Here is a 24,258-nt window from a genome sequence, read left to right as displayed (position 1 = left end):
ACATGTTACAGAGCGAGCTGGAGGTGAGTAATCGTCACGCAAATCACAGAGCTATGTGTTATATAAATGTTGTTTGTTTTGAGGTCTCTCTTGGAAAAGAGATCTTATTCTCTTTGAGATTGCCTAATTAAATATACTTTAAATAAATTGTCATAATCTGAGATTGGTAGTAACACTCAGATTTTTGGCAACAGGTTTGTTGCTCATCAGGCTGCTGTGTATATCACGTTTGCTTTTACTTAGTTAAGGCAAATGTCCTTTTTTTCCTTTAGGAGAATCATTTGCATCCTTAAGTTACCAGTTCAGGGTTGGAGAGTCCACAATTTCCAAGACTGTCAGTGAAACATGTGAAGCCCTGCAGCACACTCTTGTCAATGAATATCTAAAGGTAAGCTTATTTAATGTCTAAAGGTACGGATGACACCAAGAAAACTACAGTACAACAAAACAGTTCTTAATATTCATGTTTCTAGGTATATTTCACACAAAAATGAAAATTCTGTCATCATTTACTTTCCATTATGTTGTTCCAAACCTGTATGAGTTTCTTTCTTCCGTTGAACACAGAAGAATATATTTTGAAGAATACCAGTAGTTCACAGTAGCCATTGACCATTGATAGTATTTTTATCCTACCGTGGAAGTCAATGGCTACCGTCATCTGTCTAATTACCAACATTCTTTAAAATATCTTCTTCTGTATTCAGCAGAATAAAGAAAATCATAAAAACATAAGGTTGAGTAAATGATGACAGATTTTTCATTTTTGGGTGAACTATCCCTTTAAACAATATCACATAAGTGGGAGTTCTGATGTATTGACCGTGAAATGCTGATTGTCCAACATAATTACTTGGATGGAATTGACTGTTGTACACATGAGCATGTACTTTTTTTTTTTGTAAACAAGTCTTTAATTTTTCTTTAACTCATAACGTTTGGTGATGCATTGGTCTGGAAGCTGAAAACTGTTTTATATAATGCTTTCTCTGTTATTTCAGACTCCCAGTACAAAAGAAGAATGGCTGGAAATTGCAGAAGACTTCCATCAAAAGTGGCAGTTTCCCCACTGCATTGGCGCAATTGATGGGAAACATATAAACGTTCAGCCACCAGCACATAGTGGAAGCAACTTCCACAATTACAGACGAAGATTCTCTGTGCTGATGATGGCAGTTGTTGATGCCAAGTACCGGTTTTGGTATGTCAGTGTAGGAGCACAGGGCAGAGCATCAGATGCCGGAGTTTTTTCCGAGTCAGACTTCAAGCAAGCTCTTGACAGGGGCCTCCTTAATATCCCTGCAGCCAAACATCTCCCAGGCTCGGATATAGAAGTCCCCTTTATGTTGCTAGGAGATGATGCATATCCTTTGCGCACTGACCTCATGAAGCCATACCCCTTTCACCAGTTGGATCACCATCAGAGAGTGTTTAACTACAGACTTTCTCGAGGACGCAGAGTGGTGGAAAATGGGTTTGGTATACTTGGAGAGTATTCCGCAGCACAATTATGCTCAACCCAGACAAGGTGCAGAAGATATTTATTTGCTTGAAGTTCGGTCTGACAACTACACACCCCCAGCCCTAGCTGATCCAGAAGATGCAGACCACAGACTCGTAGAGGGTACCCGGAGAAAGGATGGTCTTGGAGCCATGCTCCCTCTTCAACCAGGAAGACCTTGTAACAGCTCCATGGCTGCCAAAGAAATTAGAGATAAACTGAAGAGCTACTTTGTTACACCTGCAGGCCAGGTTTCCTGGCAGGAAAACTACATTTAGACTCTTAGAGCAATGATACAAACTGAAGGAGCCTACTTGTTCTGTTTTCTTTACCTAGTTTATTGTGCTTTGTTCAATTCTACTTTAATTCAAGTGTTACATTTTGTTGCCTACATTGTAAAAAACAAACAACAACAAAAAAAAAGCCCACCATTGCTCTCTGGCACAAAGACAGTATTTTCTTTTGATGCAGAATGTTACTTTTTTGAAATATGTTATTTTGCTGAATGACATCACTCTAATTTCTAGTGTTACCTAGGCAAGAAATTGACACTGAACTGCCTTAACTTTTCAAAAATGTATTTATATAAATAAATACAAACATTGACAACATGTATATTGTCTTCTGGAATTGACATATTTACAACTTTTTCAAACAGTTAATCATTCACGATCGGAAATTGAGAAATCACACACCCGAACCCCAGTATACATCATTTTCAGTATTATATACAGTATTATATAATTGTAGCCTTTCATTAGCCTCTAGAATTTTTGGGGGTTTTTTTGGGCTTAAAATGTAAATGGGTGTTTCTGCAACTACAGCCACTTCAAAACCCTCCTAAAAAAGAAAAGTGCACTATGTATTTTAACCATCACAGTGTGTCATACATATAAAACTGTACACAAAATTGCATTACGTTAAGATTTAAATCTGAAATGTAAAATTTTTATGGTTTTCATCTCTTCTTACAAAAATCCTTCCCGCAAAATTACAATATTTTTTTATAGAAATGAAAAGAGAAGGGTATAAAATTAAAAGGCATTTAACAGTAATTTAAAAAATACTGACATTTACAAAATTTTAAAATAGAGAATGGGATCGGGAAAATTCCATGAGACAACGGTACTGTATGTCGGCGCACTTCCCACAAGACTATTGGCGCCGACCTCCCATGCTAATTTCAATTTCTCTCAAAACTAGATTTATTTGTCTTTGAGCAAATGTCATATTAAAAGTTTTTTTCTTTTCAGTAAGGACTCAACCGTGGGACAGGTGCATTTAGAAAAAAAAAAAAAAAAAAAAAAAAAAAATATATATATATATATATATATCAGAAAACAAAAAAGAACATTTACATGGTGTCAAGTATTATTTATATGAAAAAATCATTTGAAAATGTCATTTTGTAAACAAACAAACTAAAAAAAAATTCAGACTGTCAGTCCAAATAAGATTTTTGGCATATTTGAAATCTGATCAGATTTAGCAGATGTGAACAGCAAAAAAAAAAAAAACTTCTGAAATTCAATTTTTACAAATTCCATTTCAAGCTACATTCATAATGTTTAAAATGCTATTCACATTGCATTTCTGGAAATCCGTTTCAGTCTCACCACTCATATCCGATTTGGCATGGTTTATCTAACTTTATCACACCAAATAAAATGTAAACATCAGGAAACTTGCTGTGTTTTTGCAAAGTGTTTTAAAACTGACAGAGGCGACAGCACGGAATAAAGCCGCACACACATTTCTGCCACTGCCTAGTCCAGCACGGTGTCTACAAACATCATGTTGTAAATAATGCATAATCGAATGCGATTCATCTGCGATTATAAACGTGATATTGCGTAGCTTGTCATCGAACTACGGCTCTGTGTAGTAAATGCCGCTCCATTTGAAAACAGGTGATGGACATTTACTACTAAATTACAGAACCGGCTTTACTGACGAGACAAAATATATTACTATTTAGCAGTCTTAAGACTCAATGTAACAATACTACTACTAATGAATATTAATAAAACTTTTTAAAGGAATAATCACATTTGTTTTCTTTTTAATTTTAATAGTAAACCTCTGTTGTGCAGCACTTTGTTTGCCAAAAAAATAAAAGGGTTTAATTTTCATTTGATTAGGATAAATTAATGTTTTATGCCTTCATTTAATTACTAGAAAAATCTAAAACATTTTATAGGTCCCTATTATTGTTTAAAACAAATAGCACCCTATACAAAAAAAAAAGAGAACTGAATCAAATCGAGAGCTTGTGAATCAGAATGGAATTGAATCGGGACATCTGAATGGATACCCAACCCTAACTCCCTCATTTACATGTATAGCGTTAATACCGCGGTTTTGAGCCACTGAACATTACCGCAACTTAAACTGTATTACAAATGAACTATATTCGTTTTATCAAGACATTTATTTGTTTATTTTCTTATTACATTTATTTATTTACCTATATATTTATTTATTTAAGTTCTGCACGTTTGGGCCTTCAGCTTCTGCATGAAATGTACAGCTGTTGTTAAAAGCAGTAGAAACTTCATTAAATGCTTCAAAGATAATTGTGAGTTCATTACTCTTGTCAGGTGCTTCTGCTGTGTAATGTGCTTGAAATGAGATTTCCCCAGTAAATAACTTCATATTATGGATGCAAGTAACAATTTTCAACAATTAATTAAATTCTTCAATTTGATTAATTGGACTCAAAAATGTATTTTGTGTATTTCATTAAAGTGTCGGCTATTCTGCACATTAAGTACAAAAGAGTTCAAATGTAAATATTACATTTTGGGGAAAACCATTCATGTGGTTATAAATATTGGTATTAAACTGTACCAATATTTATAACCTCTCTAAACATGAGTACATTGGGTTCCCTGTATCTTGCTCAGGAAAAATGAAAATAAATAAATAAAATGAAAATAAATAAATTAATGAACGTCACATGACCGTAAGCTATATATATGCGATGACGGTAGTAATTTGTATCAGATGACCGTTGTGATTTCCTCAGCCTACTGTACCCTCAAATTTTTTTCCCACATTAATAACCTGTAAATAGCACCAGTTGTATATATTACATTCCTGTTAATTAATTACATGTATTTTTTTACTAACTTAATGTTGTTTTACAAGTTCATTACTAGTTGTCTTTAAGTTTGTTTGTAGTTTGTGGTCAGTTCGTCAAGTTGTTGGTAAGTAACAATTATATGGATTAATCAGCCTTTTGATATCTTTAAGTTTAATTATATTCGAAATAAGTAGTATCATACATGTACACACAGACACACACTAAATATTAAAGTTACAAATACAAACACCCTCACCGAAACCAAATACTGAAATGTTGTTAAGGGCGCGTGTTTTCTTTCCTCACGTAACAGCTGACTGACGGCGTCTCATTCACTTAAACGCCATTCTGACCGACTCTTGGGCGGGAAAATCTGAAGTGTTGCTCTGCTCAATACGGATTGGTTTAGACCTATCGGCACTGAGGAAAATAACGTACACATTTAAAATGTTGCTCTACTTAGCACTTGTGCTGAATCTAAAATTGCCACTCTGTACCCTCAAATTGGATACTTTTCGAGGGGACATCCATTTGTAGTGATGTCCAAAACCATAGTAGACACTATCGAGTGCACTAATTCAGTGAACTTCAGTCCTATTTTGCACCACAATAACAAGTAAAGTACACTCAACGGCTGTCCGAAATCACTCACTCGTTTTCATTCATTCCTTCAAGTTAACTGTATTACTGGACGTTATAAGGGGCTATTTCGGATTGGTTTAGAGTGCCACCAGCTTTGAGAAATGTAACGTAACCATGAAAAGTGGCTCCGAGCTAACGTTATAACAGCAGATCAAGTTACACAAGCACTAAACATATGATGGCCAGTGGTCATAATGTAAGATCTATTCCTTAACATGCACAGTTAACAGGTGTTAAACATGATTACCTTCGTGACAATGACACCCTGGCGACAGCCCAAGCCCCGTTTCCAGCTGGTCTATGGTATTAACATGTTATTTGGTGAATCACAAAATGGGCCTGTTCAATGATGACAGTTGAACAAACTCACGGTTACGGGATTTCGTTTCAAGTTTACCAAATCAAGCCATTCAGGCTTCGCTTGAACCATGACGCTGATGAATTTCCCCCGTCGATTAGCTTTGATCCTGTTTTGTTCTTGCGACATCAGCACCGAACAGCCAATCACATGCCTTGAAACAGAGGAAACCTATTAAAATCTTGCGAGAGACTAAGCGCCAATCAACTCTCACCTGAAGATTAGATTGATATCAAGTACATTGCCGTTATTGTTACAAAAGATTTCTATTTTAAATAAATGCTGTTGTTTTTAAGAATCCTGAAAAAGTATCACTGGTTCCAAAAAAAAAAAAAAAAAAAAACTGATAACACCGATAACAAATCAGCATATTAGAATGATTTCTGAAGGATCATGTGACTCTGAAGACTGGAGTTATGATGCTGAAAATTCACCTTTGATCACAGAAATAAATTATATTGTAAAGTATATTAAAATAGATACCCATTATTTTAATTTCCAATAATATTTCACAATATTACATTTATTTCTGTATTTTGGATCAAATAATTGCATCCAAGAGCAGAAGACTTACAAAAAAAAAAAATTACAAACCTTACTGATCCCAAACTTTTGAACAGCATTTAATGCATAAATAATGTACATAAATGCATTTAGACAGCAAGAAGTTAATGTTTTGCTATATCACAGTTCTTAAGTTAGTTTATATAGTTGAGTATAAATTGAAGGCCAAGACTGCAATTAATCAAATGCTGTGAAAATTGTGCAAAGGTGAAAATTTAATTATGAAAGAAAGAAAACACCATTTTCTATTTTAATATTTTAAAATGCTATTTATTCTTGGGATGCAAAGCTGAATTTTCAGCATATTTTTAGTGTCACATGATTCTTTGGAAATCATTTTAATACACTGATTTTGGGGGGGGGGTTTACAATTTATATATATATATATATATATATATATATATATAGTGAAAATTGCACAATTTTGTTTTTAGTGTACCTTCAAGTAAACAGCCTTTATAGTCATACAATTTTTTCAAAAACATTAAAATCTTACCAGTACCAAACTTTTGTGTGTAAATGTATAATTTTATGTGAGCAGATCTCTTAGGTGCAACTGATGATGCTTTAAAGTGGCACTTGAGTGTAGGGGTCGACCGATATGTGTTTTTCAGGGCCGATGCCGATGCCGATACCGATTATTACGGACCAAGTGGACCGATAACCGATATTTTTAACCGATATATTATGTCTGATGTAAAAATTTAAATTAATGTCAAAATTAAGAATAACAAGGGCTCTGACAAAAACTGCCTTCCCTGGTGCTGATTGCACTTCTTACTCTTGTCATCCTCCATGCATCCATCAACAATAAGGGTAATATAAAGAGAGTTAAAAGTGGGGCCACTGCATGCTTCATGATTAAGCCTATGAATACTGTACTATAGCTAAACAGCTTGGGGAAATGCAAGTATATGGCTTCAATAATTTACATGTTAGAAATGTATGTGTAATAGCATAACCTCTCATAATTATAATATAATAAGTGTAAATAATTTAATTGTCTTCATAGATCCATTATAGAAATTGTGAAGAAGACTGCAACTATTTTAATTAAACTATAACACTAATAGCCTGTTATAGGCACACTTGGTTCAATAGCCTATTGAAATGTCACAATTTATGTTGTCCTAATCTTGGCCTGTGTGACAGTAATTTCGAGTAGTTTTAATTTACAGTGCAGTGCAAATGAAGCCATAAAACATTAATTTCAGTTATCCTTTAATCAAATGAGTGTAAAACTAAATTTTTTGGCAAACAAATGGGTTTACCATTAAAATTAAAACATGGAACAAATAGCGTATTGTGTGATTATTCTTTTAAACAAAAGTTGTTGTTGTTGTTGTTGTAGTATTAGTAGATAAACCGAACTTTTATTTTGATGGGTTGCCATGAGGACCTCTTAAGTTTCTGTATAGCCTATGTATATATGACCATCGTTTTACTCAAATGAAACGGTCAAATGCTCATGAAGCAACTCTCAGAGCAGTTCTGGGGATGTTGTTCATGTATTTATGTCCTCATTTAGTGAGACGGCAGATGCTGAAAACACCGCGAGCGTCGCGCACTTCAGTGTGTGTGTGTGTGTGTGTGTGTGTGTGTGTGTGTGTATATATAATCAAAACCGCGCGTCTGTGCCTTTCACATATACAGAGACGCGCAGAACATGCAGAATTCATATTTAAATAAGTCTTTTTGCAGCTTAATATTTACAGATACTAGTCCATAGCGCGAGTCGATTTAAGTGTACTGACCTACTTTTGATTAATTAATCCAAACTTTGACGAACTCCGTGACTCCGCGTTATACAGTAAATTCCCTTTATATGACTGGATTCCGCGATTCCGTCTGCGTTTTCCCCATCGCGGAAACCATAAATAGATAATATTGAGGTGTTTTGTAACTTCAGTGTAGTGGATTGTGATTTATTGCAACTTGAGCAACGTCTGCTCTACTGCTGCCTTTGAGAGACAACTGATGCGTGATGATCACTGAAACTGTAGCAAGCGCTTTCAGTGTGAGAGTACCTTAGTCTTCCACATTGATTGTGGACCAATTGTTTAAATCAGATGCGCGGTGGGCGGAGACTGCTCGAGGCCACAGAGTGGTGAGTTCTGACAGGCTGCATCAGAGCCAAATAGCGCGTTTCAAAATTAAATTAATTTTATCGGCACATCGGTTTTGAAAATGACCGATACCGATAATCATAAAAATGCTTGATATCGGCGCCGATAATCGGCCAGGCGATAATCGGCCAGGCCGATAATCGGTCGACCCCTACTTGAGTGGCCACAAATGAAATGCACGAGAACATACGATGATGAAATGAGAATCACACATGTGGCACTAAATTCACTGCTCAACATTCTTCTCAACATTCTTTAAGAACTAATGAGAGTTTCAGAAACAAGACAGATGCTGATCATCATCATGGTCCATCACCTCTTGAAGAAACATCCCTAGACATGGTCTCTGGTTTCCCGCTCGACTACATGCACCTTGTGTGCCTTGGAATCATGAGACGGCTTCTTCTCTTGTGGCTGAAGATGGGTCCTCTCACTTGTAGGCTGTCAGGATCTCAAATAAACACATTGTCAGAAAGATTGATAAATGCTCAGAGAAGTGTGCCCATGGAGTTTGCACGGAAACCAAGGGCACTGAGGGAAATTGATAGGTGGAAGGCAACAGAGTTCAGGCAGTTTTTACCTGTCATGATGAAAGATCTCCTTAACACAGAGGTGTACAAAACTTTCTTGCTGCTTTTTGTGGGAATCTTCATCCTGTGCAACAACAGTTTGATTGAAGATTACTGTGATTATGCCAATGACATACTGGCTCTCTTTGTCACTCACTTTGGTCAACTGTATGGTCCACAATTCCTGTCCTACAATGCACACAGCCTTGTACATCTTGCAGATGATGCAAAAAAGCATGGTGTCCTTGACAACTTCAGTGCTTTCAAGTACGAGAATCACCTAAACAAACTCAAAAGACTTCTGAGGAAACCAACATGCCCTCTGAGTCAAATAATAAAAAGATTCTCAGAAATGCAAAGAAGCTGCAAAAAAACTCACAAAACCAGGCCACATCTGCTCAAAAAACCACATGCGACTGGTCCTCTACCTGCATCCTTTCATGAGGCGACACAATATAAATAGTTGAGAACGAGCCTTCACACTCTGAAACTGGATCGGGCAAACAGTCACGTTTGCATTAGTAGCAAAGTTGCTAAGCTGCAAAACATAATTTCATTTAGGGATGAAATTTATGTAGCTTACAGTACCTTCAAACACCAGGAATCCTTTTTTGACTATCTGCTGCCATCCTCTACACTCGGCATTCATTTGGTGGACGACCTCTCAACAACAGTTGATTTCTGCAAGCAAAATTTTTCTTGTCCCCAATCACAATCAATTCATTTCAATTCCTCTTTTACATACAGAGTAATTCTTTATCAGCACTTTGTTTCATAGTTTATGCATTTCAATTACATAGTTGAAAATTCATCCGAGTTAATAAAAAAAATATGGGTTTCAGGCTTGCAGCGTAAAAAAAAAGTAAGAAAGAAAAAACAAATTACCTAATTGTGGAGTTTGAAGGAGAAGGGACAACTGGACCAGTTGCCAAGTCCTGGTATGCAGATGGCTATTCCTGGTGGCCACCATATAAAGACCTTTACAGGAAGCTGAAGTGTGTTATAACAATGGAGGCACCACAGCCAGAGAAAGGGTGGACCCGACATAGAGCAAGAATCTTGCACGAGACAGGGTAAGAGTAAATGCTGTAAATTAAACATGATCCTGCCCAGCGTACCTGTATTTCATTTTTCACAATCTTTGCAGATAATTTGTCCACACTGTAAAACATGATCTCACATAGCTCTAATAAACAAAAATGAACCCATACCTGCATTTCTTTTTTTCAGCATCTTTTCAGAATGTAGCCAACAACTGGAAGAAGGCCAGCTACACTTCTGACATAAACTCGGAACCTGAAATTACTGGAAAAAGGATTCCCAAGTAAGTCCTCACAAAAGACAAAAGAAATAGTTTAACAAACGGAAATGGCATCATTTGCATTCATGTGTCATCCATCTTTAAAATGATTCAACTGAGTATTTAAATTAGGGATAATGCATGGCTAGCTGTGCATTAAACAATTTTAAGTGGTTCTTTGCCTCCACATTGTGCATTAAAATCGTTTAATGCACAGCTAGCCATGCATTATCGAACGAACCCCCCCTCACTGCCAAAGGTCATTTTAATTAAAATGATTTCTATATTTTATCCACTCAATAGTCTACAATATAATAGCCATATAAACGTAGCGTAATTATAATAATAAAACATAGTGGGATATTCAGTGATATTGGCTGTGCAATATCGACTTTTGTGATTGGCCAATACCAGCAGACTGGAGCCAATGGAAATGCTTCTCCTTCGGTGCGCATCTTATTCGTCTGAGAACTTCAAAGCAGACCGCTTGAGGTAAATTATCTGGAAGAATACAGAGGTAAAAATTCAAAATGTGGAGGTTTGTTTTATAATATATGATAGACTGACAGTTAAGTAACACAACTAAGGGATCTGTTCAACTGAATATTATCACGATTTCAAATGTTACATTGCATTTATAGTTTAATAAACAAGTAGCCTAATATGTAGTCACTTACCATTTAGACGCAATATTGACGTTTTTGTTCTATTTCACCAACGAAAAAAGTTACAGAAGAAAAGCAACACTCAGCACGGTTATTGAATGATTCATCATTTTGAACGAATCGTTTTAATGAATGACTCAGTGATTCATTTATCCTGGGCAGTGAGTGACTTAACATAGTCAGGTAAACTCGGATTTTGACCTGTCATTGTTTAAAAACAAACTAACAAAACTTGACAACTACGGCTAGTAAAGCGGTCAGTGGAATCTTTCTGCCTCCAGCTAAGCCCCGCCCACAGAAAAACGTCACACATTGTTTACTAACAGAAAAAGGGTCTATACAGTGCAACTCAGGTGTGACAGTGGACATTTCTGAAGTAGTCCAACTTTACCAAGATGACTTACCTTCACCAGAGCTGATTGACCAGGAACTGAAACGCTGGACACTGAAGTGGCAAAACAAGCCATCAGAACAAAGGCCAACTTCATGTGCTGAGGCAATCAAACAATGTGATGCGCTGATCTACCCAAACATCTTCAAGCTTCTCAAAATAGCTTGTACTCTGCCAGTCACCTCATGTGAATGTGAACGGTCGGCCAGCACTCTCCGGAGACTGAACACATTCATGCGTAGCAGCATGGGAGAGGACCGCTTGTCAACTCTGGCCCTCATCCATACACACTATGACATGGCAGTCAACCTGGATGAAGCTGTGAACATATTCTCCAAATTGCACCCAAGAAGATTGGAACTAACCAGTGTACTAAATCCATAAGTGTCAAGACAAATACAGCAACAAGCAAAGAGGCATTGACAGAGAGTCAAGAAATGATGATGAGAAGAATTATTATTAATATTTCAGTAAAGTTCATTAAATCTATTCTGTTGTTAGTGTGGTCTTTAAACTTATGAACTGTGTATGGACTGTTACATGAGGTGTTACATGAGGAAGCAATTTGACAACAATGCAGTAAATATTTTAGGTGCATCAAAAAGCGTGCTCGTTAAGATACCCGCAGACAAGCTAATCCAGCACAAATTAGTGCATAAAAGGTCACCAAAATGAAGTATTTGAACCTCATAATTAAATACAAAAGGAGGAGAAAAACTGCAAAAAGGTCCACTTTTTGACAAAAAGAACCCCCTTCAATAGGCTGGCTACGGACCTGACAAAGCAAATAACACTCATTTTCTAACACCATCCTATAATATATTTAAAAATAAATGTAAAACCTTTTCCTTGTATGGCTCTTTTGCCTTTCTTCAAAATGATTTAATATTGTTTGTTCTTTTATGTAAATTAGGTGTCGTGAACTGGAGTGTATTTTCTGCACAATACAGGCAGGAGTTCCAGGTGCTTTATTCACAGACCCAGTGCCTACGGTGCAGTGAGATATTTAAAGACTGCCTGTTTTATCAGTGATGGAGGTGAATTTCAGAATGAGTAGATGCAATATTTATTTTGTCATGTGTCATGTTCATAGTCTATAGTCTTAATCTATATTTGTATATGCAATTATTATTGTGTTCTTTAAAAAAAAAAAAAATTTCAACGTGTACTGCATTAGGCTAACTGAGACTTGTCATAGCACTTGCATGTTGTTGCTCTTTTGTTGATTTTGATTGCTTCAATTGTCCTCATTTGTACGTCGCTTTGGATAAAAGCGTCTGCTAAATGACTATACATAATATAAATATACATTTTCTGTTTTGTTCATTGAAATAATAATAAAAAAAATACAACTGTTATCAGTTTGGATTTTTGGAGGCACCATGCATGAAATGGGATGAAGATGCTGAAAATATACTGTATGTAGTCAATTTAAACTTAAAACATGCAGAATTTCCAAAGCAAAAAGAAACATGTCCAAAATTATACAAAATAAAACAAGAACCATGACAGAGGACAGATTAAAATAAGAAAGGCATCGGCTATTTGCACATAGCAGGATTTTCTGCTATTTATACTACTTATTGCAATTAGTGGCAATTATCTGCACTTCAGTATTGTAGTACATTATTAGTAAGTTATTATGAAATAAATTATAATTTTCATTCAAATTATTAAATGGATGCCACCTTATTGGGACAATAATAATTATCTGGTTTTGTTCTTTAATTTAAATCTCCACTGTGTGTGTGTGTACTTGTTTGTCCCCACAAGGATAGTAAAACCTGAAATGTCTGAGGGACAAAATGATTAAAAATAGTAAATGATGTTTATCTGAAAGTGTAACAATGCAAACAGGTTTACTGTAAGGGGTAGGGTTGGGTTAGTTAGGCGGGGATAGAAAATATAGTTTGGTCAGTATAAAAGTAATAGAAGTCTATGGAAAGCCCCCACAATTCACAGAAACAAACGAGTGTGAGTGAGTGAGTGAGTGTGTGTGTGTGTGTGTGTGTGTGTGTGTGTGTGTGTGTGTGAGTGAGTGAGTGAGTGAGTGTGTATACACATAGCTTCATACTTTTGTTGGAGGTGATTTTCAGCACACAATTAAACACCATGTATTTCGCTAAAAATAAAATGATCTGTTGTGTTCTGTTATTCATATGTGTTTTCTTTTCTTGTATTGTAGACACAGCAGCGCGTGAACAGGACTTTTATTTTGATTTGGTTATATGACATCATAGAGCCGCGTCCCTGCTGAAGAAAGGTTTGTGGTTTTAAACATTTAAAGTGTTTAAATCGATGCGACGCGGTCAGTCTACTTTATAATTTTACACGCTTTGTAAAGTTGATTGTTGTTGAATGTAACATTGTAATAGTTACATTCCCAAATGTGCCCAAATAGTGAATCCGTATTCAGAAAGGCACGCAAAATGAACAATGCATTCTACGGAGCCACTAAAGGGACATGATTAGCTACTTGCTAGCGGTAGCCTGTTACATTACAGTACATACAATTTTACTTACCACATAAACAGAGTAAAGAGAGATGACTGATAGGATGATGGCAAATGATTTTCAGATCCCGAGTACGAGTCCTGCACGGGTCCTGTTTGATAAACTAGCACCCACAGTAATTGACAGAACACCCGACCCATAATCCGACAGCAGCACTAATTTAATTTCGTACCCGACCCGACCCGTTTGAAATAAAAACCGCAACCCGAACCGCACCCACATTAAATCTCCTACAAGAGGTAGACGCTCATTTATTAAAACTTTTAATGCCACCAAAGATAAACATTTTTTAAATCTTTTTGTAAGCGGCAGCCAAGTCTGCTTTAACCAGTTACCGGGCAGATAATTAACAACCAAAAGAACATTTCACTGAGCTCATGTCAGAGTGTTGAAAACATGATGAAGATTTCAAATATAATGGAATTCCCAGAGTTGTATGATCCATCAAAAATCTTTTACAGAGATATAAATAAATAAAAAATAAAAAAAACCAGAGCATGTGTGTACGAGTTGGTTTGCCAGGTAAAAATACAATTATGTGCAAAATGTCATAGTTAACTGTGTCTGACATGAAAACTATGCTAGTCATTCTCCCAATAAATGATAAATAGTAAATAACACAAATACTATTTCCGTTATGTTTTATTTAGCTTTTAGTAAAATCAAATGTGATGTTGTTTAGAACTACGTTCGCTCTGAGACCACGCCGCAAACACTGCCTCTACTGCACAAAACGCTTCCACTACGAGAGAAAGCGGCAGCCGTGCAGCGATTCCACCGCTTGCTGCGTCCCACGTGAAAAGGACCTTTAAATGGTCTTCGGACAGAGTGTGAACACAAGCACTAGACCGTCTGAGAGCAGCTGCCTATCAGCATGTAACGGATTGAGTACAAAGAGCAAATACCCGTGCCTGTCACCCGTCCGACCTGCACTGCACCGCACCCGACTCATAAATATTATTCCACCCATTACGTCAGTTTTAGCAGTTCACCCGGCGGGTATCCGCCTGCGTGAAGGACTCTGGCTCTGACTCAGGAATCTTACAGTTATGCAGATGCACATCCCTAATATATTTACATATTATTTGTAGTTTATTTGATTGGGACAGTGTACTAGTGCACCAAATCCTTCTTTGATAAGAACCTGAAGATGCTTTTCACCACATTATAATCAGATATGTTTTTCCACCTGTAGCCCTAATAGGGATGTGCATCTCCATAACTGTGGCTGATGCGATACGCAGATGCAGAGCCAATGATACAATACATTCAGGATACATGTAAAGCAGCTACCGATGCGATACGATTCATCCCTAATATGATGCCGTATGATACAATTTAAATTCGATTCAACACGATGTGATTTAATGCAATACAGTGGGGAAAAAAAATCAATATGGTACATATTAAAGATGTGCCTTGAATCCATATACCTTACCAGAAAGGAAATGTGTATTACGGAAACTCTAAAGGGAATAAATAGGAGATGGGAGGAAAAAATATATTTCAATACTTTCTCTCGCAATTGGGTAATTACACTATATACAAATTGTGGGTCATTGAAACTGCTTTTGAATGCATGTTCGCTTTTTACTTTCACTTTCGAGATTCGAGATCACACATACTCTGTGTATACTGTGGAGCAGCAGTACTTACCATATATTTTAAAAGATGACATGTTTATCATTGGTTCTCGGGATCTGCAAAAAAAAAGGAGGGGGGGGATTTCCAAATCCAGATCATTCTGATCTAGATTAAACTTTTTGAACAACTGGGCCGAGGAGAGACTGGTGTATCTTCAACAGGATTATTTATTGAGAAGATGCTGATTGGTGCTGCAGTCATCAAAGTCTGATGTAGTCCGATCGGAGTGAAGATCTTTTCCAATCTTCGCTCAGGGGTAAAAAGAAGAGGCTCTGCATGTATTTCGAAGGACATTGTTATAGACAGGACATCGATGTCCTCCATAAACATCTAGGCCTTATGCACTCTATCTCCTTTTTCCCTCCAGTGCGATGCCCCTGGGTATAGGATCTAGATGCCTCACATGTCAAGTCAAGTCACCTTTATTTATATAGCGCGTTTAACAATACAGATTGTGTCAAAGCACTTAACAGTATCAAATTGGAAGACAGAGCTCAATTTTCTCAATTTTCAGTTGTCTAAAATGTCTAAATGTTTTGTTGTCTGTTTCTTTGTGCCATTAAACTGGTGTTAATTTGCATTTGTCTCTTTTTGCCTTAGACCTGATGGTGCTGAAAAAGGAGAGTGAAGTGCTGATTGAAATGGAAGAAAAAGATCAATATAAGAATCATGATTTCATCACAGGAGAAAAAACCTTTAGTTGCACCCAGGCTGAAAAGACTTCCTCACAAAAAAGGTCTAAAAAGACAGGAACTACAAGTAATTTCACCTGCCAACAGTGTAAAATGTGTTTCAACCAGCATGAAAAGTTCACATGAGAGTTCACTCTGAAGGAAATCCGCGTACCTGCCAACACTGTGGAAAGCGTTTATCTAAAAAAGTAAGCCTTAAAAGACACATGAGTGTTCACACTGGAGAAAAGCCTTACCCGTGCCTGCAGTGTGGAAACAGATTCACTCTTAAGGGAAGCCTTAAAAACCACATGAAAATTCACACTGGAGAGAGGCCTTACACATGTCCTCAGTGTGAGAAGAGTTTCACTCAGAAAGAAAGCCTTAAGAGACACATGAGAGTTCACACTGGAGAGAACATTTTCTACCAACAGTGTGGAATAAGTTTCACTCAAAAAGGAAGCTTTAACAGACACATAATTCACACTATAGAGAAGCATTTTACCTGCCAGCAGTGTGGAAAGAGTTTTGATCAACATGAAAACTTCAAAGCCCACATGAGACTTCACTCTGAAGAGAAGTCCTATACATGCCCTCAGTGTGGAAAGAGTTTCAGTCAAAAACAACACTTTAAAGACCACATAAGAATTCACACTGGAGAGAAGCCTTTCACATGCCAACAATGTGGAAAACGTTTCCCCCGAAAAGATACCCTTAACAGGCACATGAGAGTTCACACTGGAGAGAAGCCCTTCACATGTGGTCACTGTGGAAAAAGTTACAGATCTAAAACAGCCCTTAAGTACCACATGAGTTTTCATGTATGAGAGAACTGTTTTTGCATGTTGTGTGGAAATAATTTCACAGACAGGAAACACTTCATGTTTGAGAGATTGTATAATGCGCTGATTATTGATATGGTACTAAATCACCTTAGAGTGCTAAATTCAATATTAATGTCCAGTGACTATGAGAGGAATAAAGAAGCAAGAGTTATGAATTAGATTCAGTGTATTGATTAGTCAAATGAAGAATGAATTAGTTCAAATTTACATGTCAACTGAAGTAGAAATCTGTATCAAATAAATACATAAAACTGTGTAGACATGCAAAATGATAAACAAACAATAACAGAAACAGACTTATGATTCAAAAGCTACAGAGACCTGGAGATCTGGCAATAGCTGCTTTTCTACTGTCAGGCCAGTGCAAGCCAGGACTTTCAACAGGCCGGGCGGGGCTAATAGCTAACAGCCTCGAACCCACACCACCGAGCATAAAATTACAGAGCCACGGGTTAAGGTTTTTTGGCCTACTTTTATAATGTACCGCGGCCACTTAAAGTTAATCTATATAGTCAAATAATTATGAAAATAATAATGTGTATTATGGAGAGACGGATGTCACATCACAAACTATTATGCAAGTTTCACCCATAGCAGAGTTTAGTCTTTCACCCAGCAGAAATGAACACGACAACAGCCAAAGCAAATCTGCATGTTCTGCATCTCTGTTTAAATGAATGGCCTAGTTTGGTCTACTACACAAACCCAAACACACTAGGAGCAGCTAGGAGATTTCTTCCTATATGATGAAATATTTTGAATTGAAATATTCAGTTTAAATATTTAAGTCGTGACGTATTGTCGACCCATACTCTAAATTGGTGCTCTGCATTTAACCCATCCAAGTGCACACATACAGCAGTGAGTAGTGAATAAATGCACACACACACACACACACACACACACACACAAGAGTTATGAATTAGATTCAGTGTATTGATTAGTCAAATGAAGAATGAATGAATTCAATTTTACATGTCAACTGAAGTAGAAACACACACCCGGAGCAGTTGGCAGCCATTGCTCCAGCGCCCGGGGAGCAATTAGCAACGCCCGGTTCGGTGCCTTGCTCAAGGGCACCTTAGTCATGGTATCGAAGGTGGAGAGAGTGCTGTTCATTCACAATCCCCACCTTCAATTCCTGCCGGCACGAGAATCAAACAAGCCCGACTCCCTAACCATTAGGCCACGACTACCCCATATAGTAGTATACACCACAAATATAGAACCATGCTGAATTTCAGCTTCTGAAAAAGCCCTGAAAACACGATGCATTAAAATGCAAGTACTGTTATCGCAAAGCATTTTTCTTTTCAAATAGTGCAATTTAGAATGCTTTTTTGTTTTAGATATGCTCACTGTTATTTTACCTCCATAACATTTTGAACTTGTGTCCTCGAGAAAAAGACAGGATCTCGAGGCCATGACTTCACATTATGCGTCCACAAAATAAGAATGTCGGTACTTCAACTGTTTGCTGTTATAAGTCGTTTACTTTTTTCTAAGATCATTTCATTATGAACAAAAGTTGCATTTATTATTTGGGAATTTATTTTTGTTATTTGGCTTGGTACTTTCATTTTGAAATTTCGTTCGATGGTTGTATGTAATGGCTGACTGCATGCAAGGTTCTCAGTTCCTGTAAGCAAGCAAGCGGCAAACATGAATGTTGTGTGTGTGCACGTCAGTGGATGTGTCTTCCTACAAAGGACTTGAACGTGTGATTAAGGAGTATTCAAGACAATTTCTCTTTAATGTAGAAAGCAGCCAGCGAAGTATTTCTCTTTATATTTGCTCTATGTTTGTATTTTATATTTGAAGTTTCTAAAGTTTGTTTGTTTACGTATGTTTTAGTTAATATGGTTTTGTATTTCATTGCTTAGTTTTCACGGTGGATTTGGGGAAAAAGCCATCAAATAAACCAGAAGTATGGAAACCATTTGTGCCTGGATTTGCTTGAATGGAATTAAATCAACAAAATGATCTCATGGCCACAACAAAACTAAACCAAACATGTTCCTTTCTTGTCTCCATATATTATAATGCTCACTTCTCTTCTCTATAATATACTACTTGACCTGTTATGCATACTATATTGTGGGGATTCTTGACTGATTGCACAGACACTATTGGAACAGAGCTGAAGAGAGCCTGTCTGAAATCCTGTGCTGACCAGCTTGCCCCCATCTTCACACAGATCTTCAACAGATCACTGGAGCTGTGAGAAGTCCCCACATGCTTCAAATGCTCCACCATCATCCTCGTCCCAAAGAAACCCAATATAACAGGACTTAACGACTACAGACCTGTGGCTCTAACATCTGTGGTCATGAAGTCATTTGAAAAACTGGTTTTAGCTAATCTGAAGGACATCACTGGACCTACAGAGCAAACAGGTTTGTGGATGATGCAGTCAACATGGGACTGCATTACATACTGCAACACCTGGACAGACCAGGGACTTATGTGAGGATCCTGTTTGTGGACTTCAGCTCGGCCTTTAACACAATCATCCCAAACCTCCTCTTGCCCAGACTAACTCAGGGCTGCGTTCTCTCCCCACTGCTCTTCTCCCTGTACACCAACGACTGCACATCTAAAAATCCCTCTGTCAATCTCCTGAAGTTTGCAGATGACACCACACTTATCGGCCTCATCCAGGACGGTGACAAGTCTGCTTACAGGCAGGAGGTTAAGGAGCTGGCTGTCTGGTGCAGTCTTAACAACCTGGAGCTGAACACGCTCAAAACAGTGGAGATGATTGTGGACTTCAGCTCGGCCTTTAACACAATCATCCCAAACCTCCTCTTGCCCAGACTAACTCAGGGCTGCGTTCTCTCCCACTGCTCTTCTCCCTGTACACCAACGACTGCACATCTAAAGACCCTCTGTCAAGCTCCTGAAGTTTGCAGATGACACCACACTTATCGGCCTCATCCAGGACGGTGACAAGTCTGCTTACAGGCAGGAGGTTAAGGAGCTGGCTGTCTGGTGCAGTCTTAACAACCTGGAGCTGAACACGCTCAAAACAGTGGAGATGATTGTGGACTTCAGGAGAAAACCCCCTACTCTCCCCCCACTCTCCATCATGAACAACACTGTAACAACAGTGGAGACATTCAGAGATCCACCATCTCCCAGGACCTGAAGTGGGACACTCACATTGACTCTATTGTTAAAAAGACCCAGCAGAGGTTGTACTTCCTTCACCAGCTGAGGAAGTTCAACCTGCCACAGGAGCTGCTGAAACAGTTCTACTCCGCCATCATTGAATCTGTCCTCTGCACTTCAATAACTGTCTGGTTCAGCTCAGCTACTAAATCTGACCTCAGAAGACTATGGAGGGTAGTCTGGACTGCTGAGTGACTCATTGGTACGACCCTCCCTACTCTCCAAGAACTGTGCTCATACAGAGTGAGCAAAAGGGCTGGCAAAATCACTCTGGACCCTCACATCCAGCACACTCCCTCTTTGAACTGCTGCCGTCTGGTCGACGCTACAGAGCTCTGAGCACCAGGACGACCAGCACAGGAACAGTTTCTTCCTTCAGGCAATCCATATCAAGTCCCCATTATATCAAAATTGAAGTTTTTTGGCTTTTAGTATGAATATGTTAGCATTAAGGTTATCTATAAACTACCTGTGTCTTGTTGTCCCTATCTCTCCACCTTTGGTTTTCAATCACTAACTGCCCTTGTGTTATCCTCTCTGTGTTGTTGTTGTTGTTGTTTTTCTCAGCATCAGCCCAGGGGCCTGTACCATGAAGCCGGTTTAGCTGGCTAGCCAGGTAAGTTTCAGTTTAGTTTGCCCCAACTCTGGGTTTTAGGTACCATGAAGGTAGCTCGGCTTTAAGCGTTGTTTGTCGCCATGGTATCTTATGCTGCACGGCTAACCTGCTCCGGGGCAGGTTATGTTCTGGATTTGAGGTCTCAGACTGAAATTGACCAATCAGCTGTGATCAAAGAAACATATAGGTGACGTCACATATCCCAGTGTCTGTTGCAATGGCTTCACCTTTTCTACCAAATCCTGTGGACATCTCCGCACAAATTGTTAGACGAGCACTTCGTAGAAAGAGTTTTTAGGGACAGACAAAATCCCTAGATTTTCCTGATACTTACTTGTATGAAAGATACAGATTCTCCATGGAAGGAATCTCTTATATTTGCGAACTTCTTGAGCCGCACATATCAAATGTGACACGTCAAGTCATGCTCTTACTGTACCGCAAATGGTATGCATTGCGTTGTGTTTTTGCAAGCGATGCGTACTTATATGCGGTCGGTGATGCAGAGAACCTTGGGAAAAACACGGTTTGTCGAACCATTCGCAAGGTGGTCCTCGCACTGCAGGGGTACATGAATAGCTTCATAGTGTTCCCTGGACATTTATCGACCATGTCCATAAAAGAGGGCTTTTATAAAATTGCCGGTAAGACTGATAGGGTGACACTACATGAACAGATTTACTTTTATACATTCACTTTTTCTCCCCAGAAAGCAGATTTCACTTAGAACACTTAAATTATACAATACAGTACATGTTAATATTATTCTAAATCTTTTAACAAATATATTAATCTTATGATAGGATTCCCTAGAGTCATAGGAGCAATAGACTGCACACATGTTGCAATCTCCACAGCTCTTGGAGAACATGAGGCAGATTATGTGAATAGAAAGTCCTTTCACAGCCTCAATGTTCAGGTAGGTGTACTATAGGTGTACTACTATTCAAGATGACTTATTTTCAGTGAGATGAATCATTAACACATGACAATGATGTACTGTACATTTCATCTTCAGATAACTTGTGATCATGAATGCATGATCACAAGCTTGATGCCAAATGGCCTGGCTCAGTGCATGACTCACGAATTTTCCGTGAGTCTGTGTTGTGTCAGCGCTTTGAGGAAGGCAAGTTACAGTACAAAACACTTTAAAGTGTTCTTTTTAATTGACAAAGCAAAACTTATACAATTTTCCCCTTTTCTGTTCTGTGACAGGGCTTTTTGATGGCCTGTTGGTAGGAGACAGGGGTTATGCATGCCAGAGATTTTTACTAACCCCCTATCCTGACCCTCAGACAAGGCCACAAAACAGGTTCAATGTGGCCCTCAGTAAAACCAGGGTCAAGATCGAGATGACCTTTGGCATCCTAAAGGCACGTTTCAACTGCCTTCGGCGGTTAAGGGTGTCACCAGAGCGGGCATCACAGATAGTGGCTGCATGTGCCATTCTGCACAATATAGCCACTATCAGAAAGGAGCAAGCACCACCACTAAACCAGCTTCTCCCCGATGAAATTGACCCAATCACACTTGACCACCCAGCTGGCACAGCTGTCAGAGATGCAGTCACCATACAATATTTTACTTAATAAAAGTAAATTGAAACTGCAGATAGGTCTCAAATGGTTTTATTGTTGATGTGGCTAAGGAGGAGAAAGAGAGAAAGATGCATTAATAAGTATTGAGTGTTCATACTAATGTGTTGCCTGTTTTAGCAAGTTCACATACTGAGATCTGTTTTTCCAGCTGTTTGATCTCCAATTTAATTTTTTTAATTTGGAGGCTCCTCAGCTCACAGTCCAGCTCCTTTAGTGTGCAGTCCAATTCTAGGCTCCTTTTGTAAAGGGCCTGACTGAGTCAGTTTCCACCTGAAACATAATTCCACCACAAACAGTCATTACAAGTCTTAAGGTAAATCAAATGACAAAAGGCATGACTTAATACAGGCACAGGACTGGCTGTAATTTATGTCAAGGGTTTAAAGCAGTACCTTGTTCACATTCCTTCTGAAGCCCATTGAGGTAGAGGCGTCAGTTTGTGGGGTAGGTTGTGAAAACTCCTACAATAAAAGATAAGGGCCAGTCACATTGGTGTGACATTAAAATGTGTGCCATTAAAAAAAAACAAAAAAAACAATGCATTCACCTCAGCAATGGTTTCAGAACACACAGAGAGGGTGTCTTCGTCATTTGCGTCACCCTAATAAATAAAAGTAGGCCAATGTAAAGCGTAACTGTTGTAAAGCATATTCACAGTGTTCTGTCTGCTGCAAGTTCACCTCTGTGTGGGAGACTGTGTGAAAGTGTGCCGGCTTCAACAGGGACACTGTATTTCCCTCTACTGCAGAACATACAGTCAGCCACATGTACAACTTTTAAAAAGTAGTAATGCATTGCACACATACCCAGTGTCACTTGCTTAGAGGAGCCAGCACCAGGGTCAGATTGTACAGCACCTGTAATACCATCCATAATCGGCCGCCTTATTGCTACTCAGAGCCAGCTCCTCTGCCACAGTGTATTCTGGGGAGGTGGCCCTTCCCCAGTTTTCCGAATGTCACACTTTTTTCTGTTTGCTGCAAAAACGTTTTTGTGAAAATGTTCACGAAAGTAATAAAAGGTTATGGTAAATACTCACCACTTTGAATGATATTTTTATATTTTGTCTTTATCTGCTGCCAAGAACGTTTGTAGTTGTGGTTGCATCTAAAAATCAATGAATAGCCTATTAATCTATATGATGTAGGCCTAATATACAGTCACATTTTTATACACAAACCTTTATACATACAGTATACATATATACACATTTTAATTTAAGCATTAATACATTTTTAAAATAAAACTAACTGTTAACATACGTCTAATGCACAGTGAAGTAACATGAGTAACTTGAACAACTAACGGAATTAACATTAGATTAATAAATGCTGAAAAACTATCGTTCATTGTCAATTCATGTTAGCTGCATTACGTTCTCTAAACAAATACAACCTTATTGTAAAGGCATCATATACACGCGCGCACACACATACATCATGCACATCATTTTTAATTAATATTGAATGTATATTTGTTTAACTTACGCATTAACGCAATCAGCGATCTTTTTCCAACACTCTTCTCTTGCTTTGGCAGCAGATACAGTATTACTGCGTGCTTGAAACACATGTTTATATTCTTCATACTTTTGAATAATTATTTCTTGCTCCTCCGCAGAAAAATATACAGCTCTCGCTCTATCCATATTGAACGCGATTGGTTGTTCGGTGCCGACGTCACTCTTTTATGTGCACGCGCCCGTGGAGTAATCATAGCTTAAGGATCAAAGCCCGAGTTGACAGAGAAAGTTGATGAGCTGCTTCATGGTACCAATTAAGCCTGATTGCATCGGTTTGGTTTTGTCAACTCAAAACTAATCCTGTAACCCGGAGTTTGTTTAGCCACCATCATGGTACAGGCCCCAGATCTTCTGGTTTCTATGTTTCCAGCTACCCACAATGTATGTTATCAATCAGTGTTTGCCAGTTTGTGGATTATGTATTATCTGTATATCTCTACCTGTCTCTCACACAACATTTTAAAAATTTTGCT

General features: G+C 38.1%; 1 protein-coding gene and 2 pseudogenes across 1 annotated transcript; 2 read left to right on the top strand and 1 right to left on the bottom strand.

Annotated features, from left to right (window-relative positions):
* LOC131538769 (C-type mannose receptor 2-like) overlaps positions 1–24,258 on the bottom strand; it is a 42,740-nt pseudogene that overhangs the window by 17,655 nt on the left and 827 nt on the right.
* LOC131538484 (gastrula zinc finger protein XlCGF57.1-like) lies at positions 16,174–16,857 on the top strand. Its single transcript, XM_058772356.1, has one exon. It carries the CDS (start codon positions 16,174–16,176, stop codon positions 16,855–16,857), a length of 684 nt encoding a protein of 227 aa, XP_058628339.1.
* On the top strand, positions 20,880–22,290 carry LOC131538786 (putative nuclease HARBI1; annotated as a pseudogene).

This window comes from Onychostoma macrolepis, chromosome 04, assembly GCF_012432095.1.
Source record: "Onychostoma macrolepis isolate SWU-2019 chromosome 04, ASM1243209v1, whole genome shotgun sequence".
NCBI lineage: Eukaryota > Metazoa > Chordata > Actinopteri > Cypriniformes > Cyprinidae > Onychostoma > Onychostoma macrolepis.
The sequence above is the reverse complement of the archived record's forward strand: the minus strand, read 5'-3'. Positions and strand labels throughout refer to the sequence as shown.

Coding starts and splice junctions, on each gene's coding strand:
- LOC131538484 (XM_058772356.1), top strand. CDS start 16,174: ATGAGAGTTCACTCTGAAGGAAATCCGCGTACCTGCCAACACTGTGGA.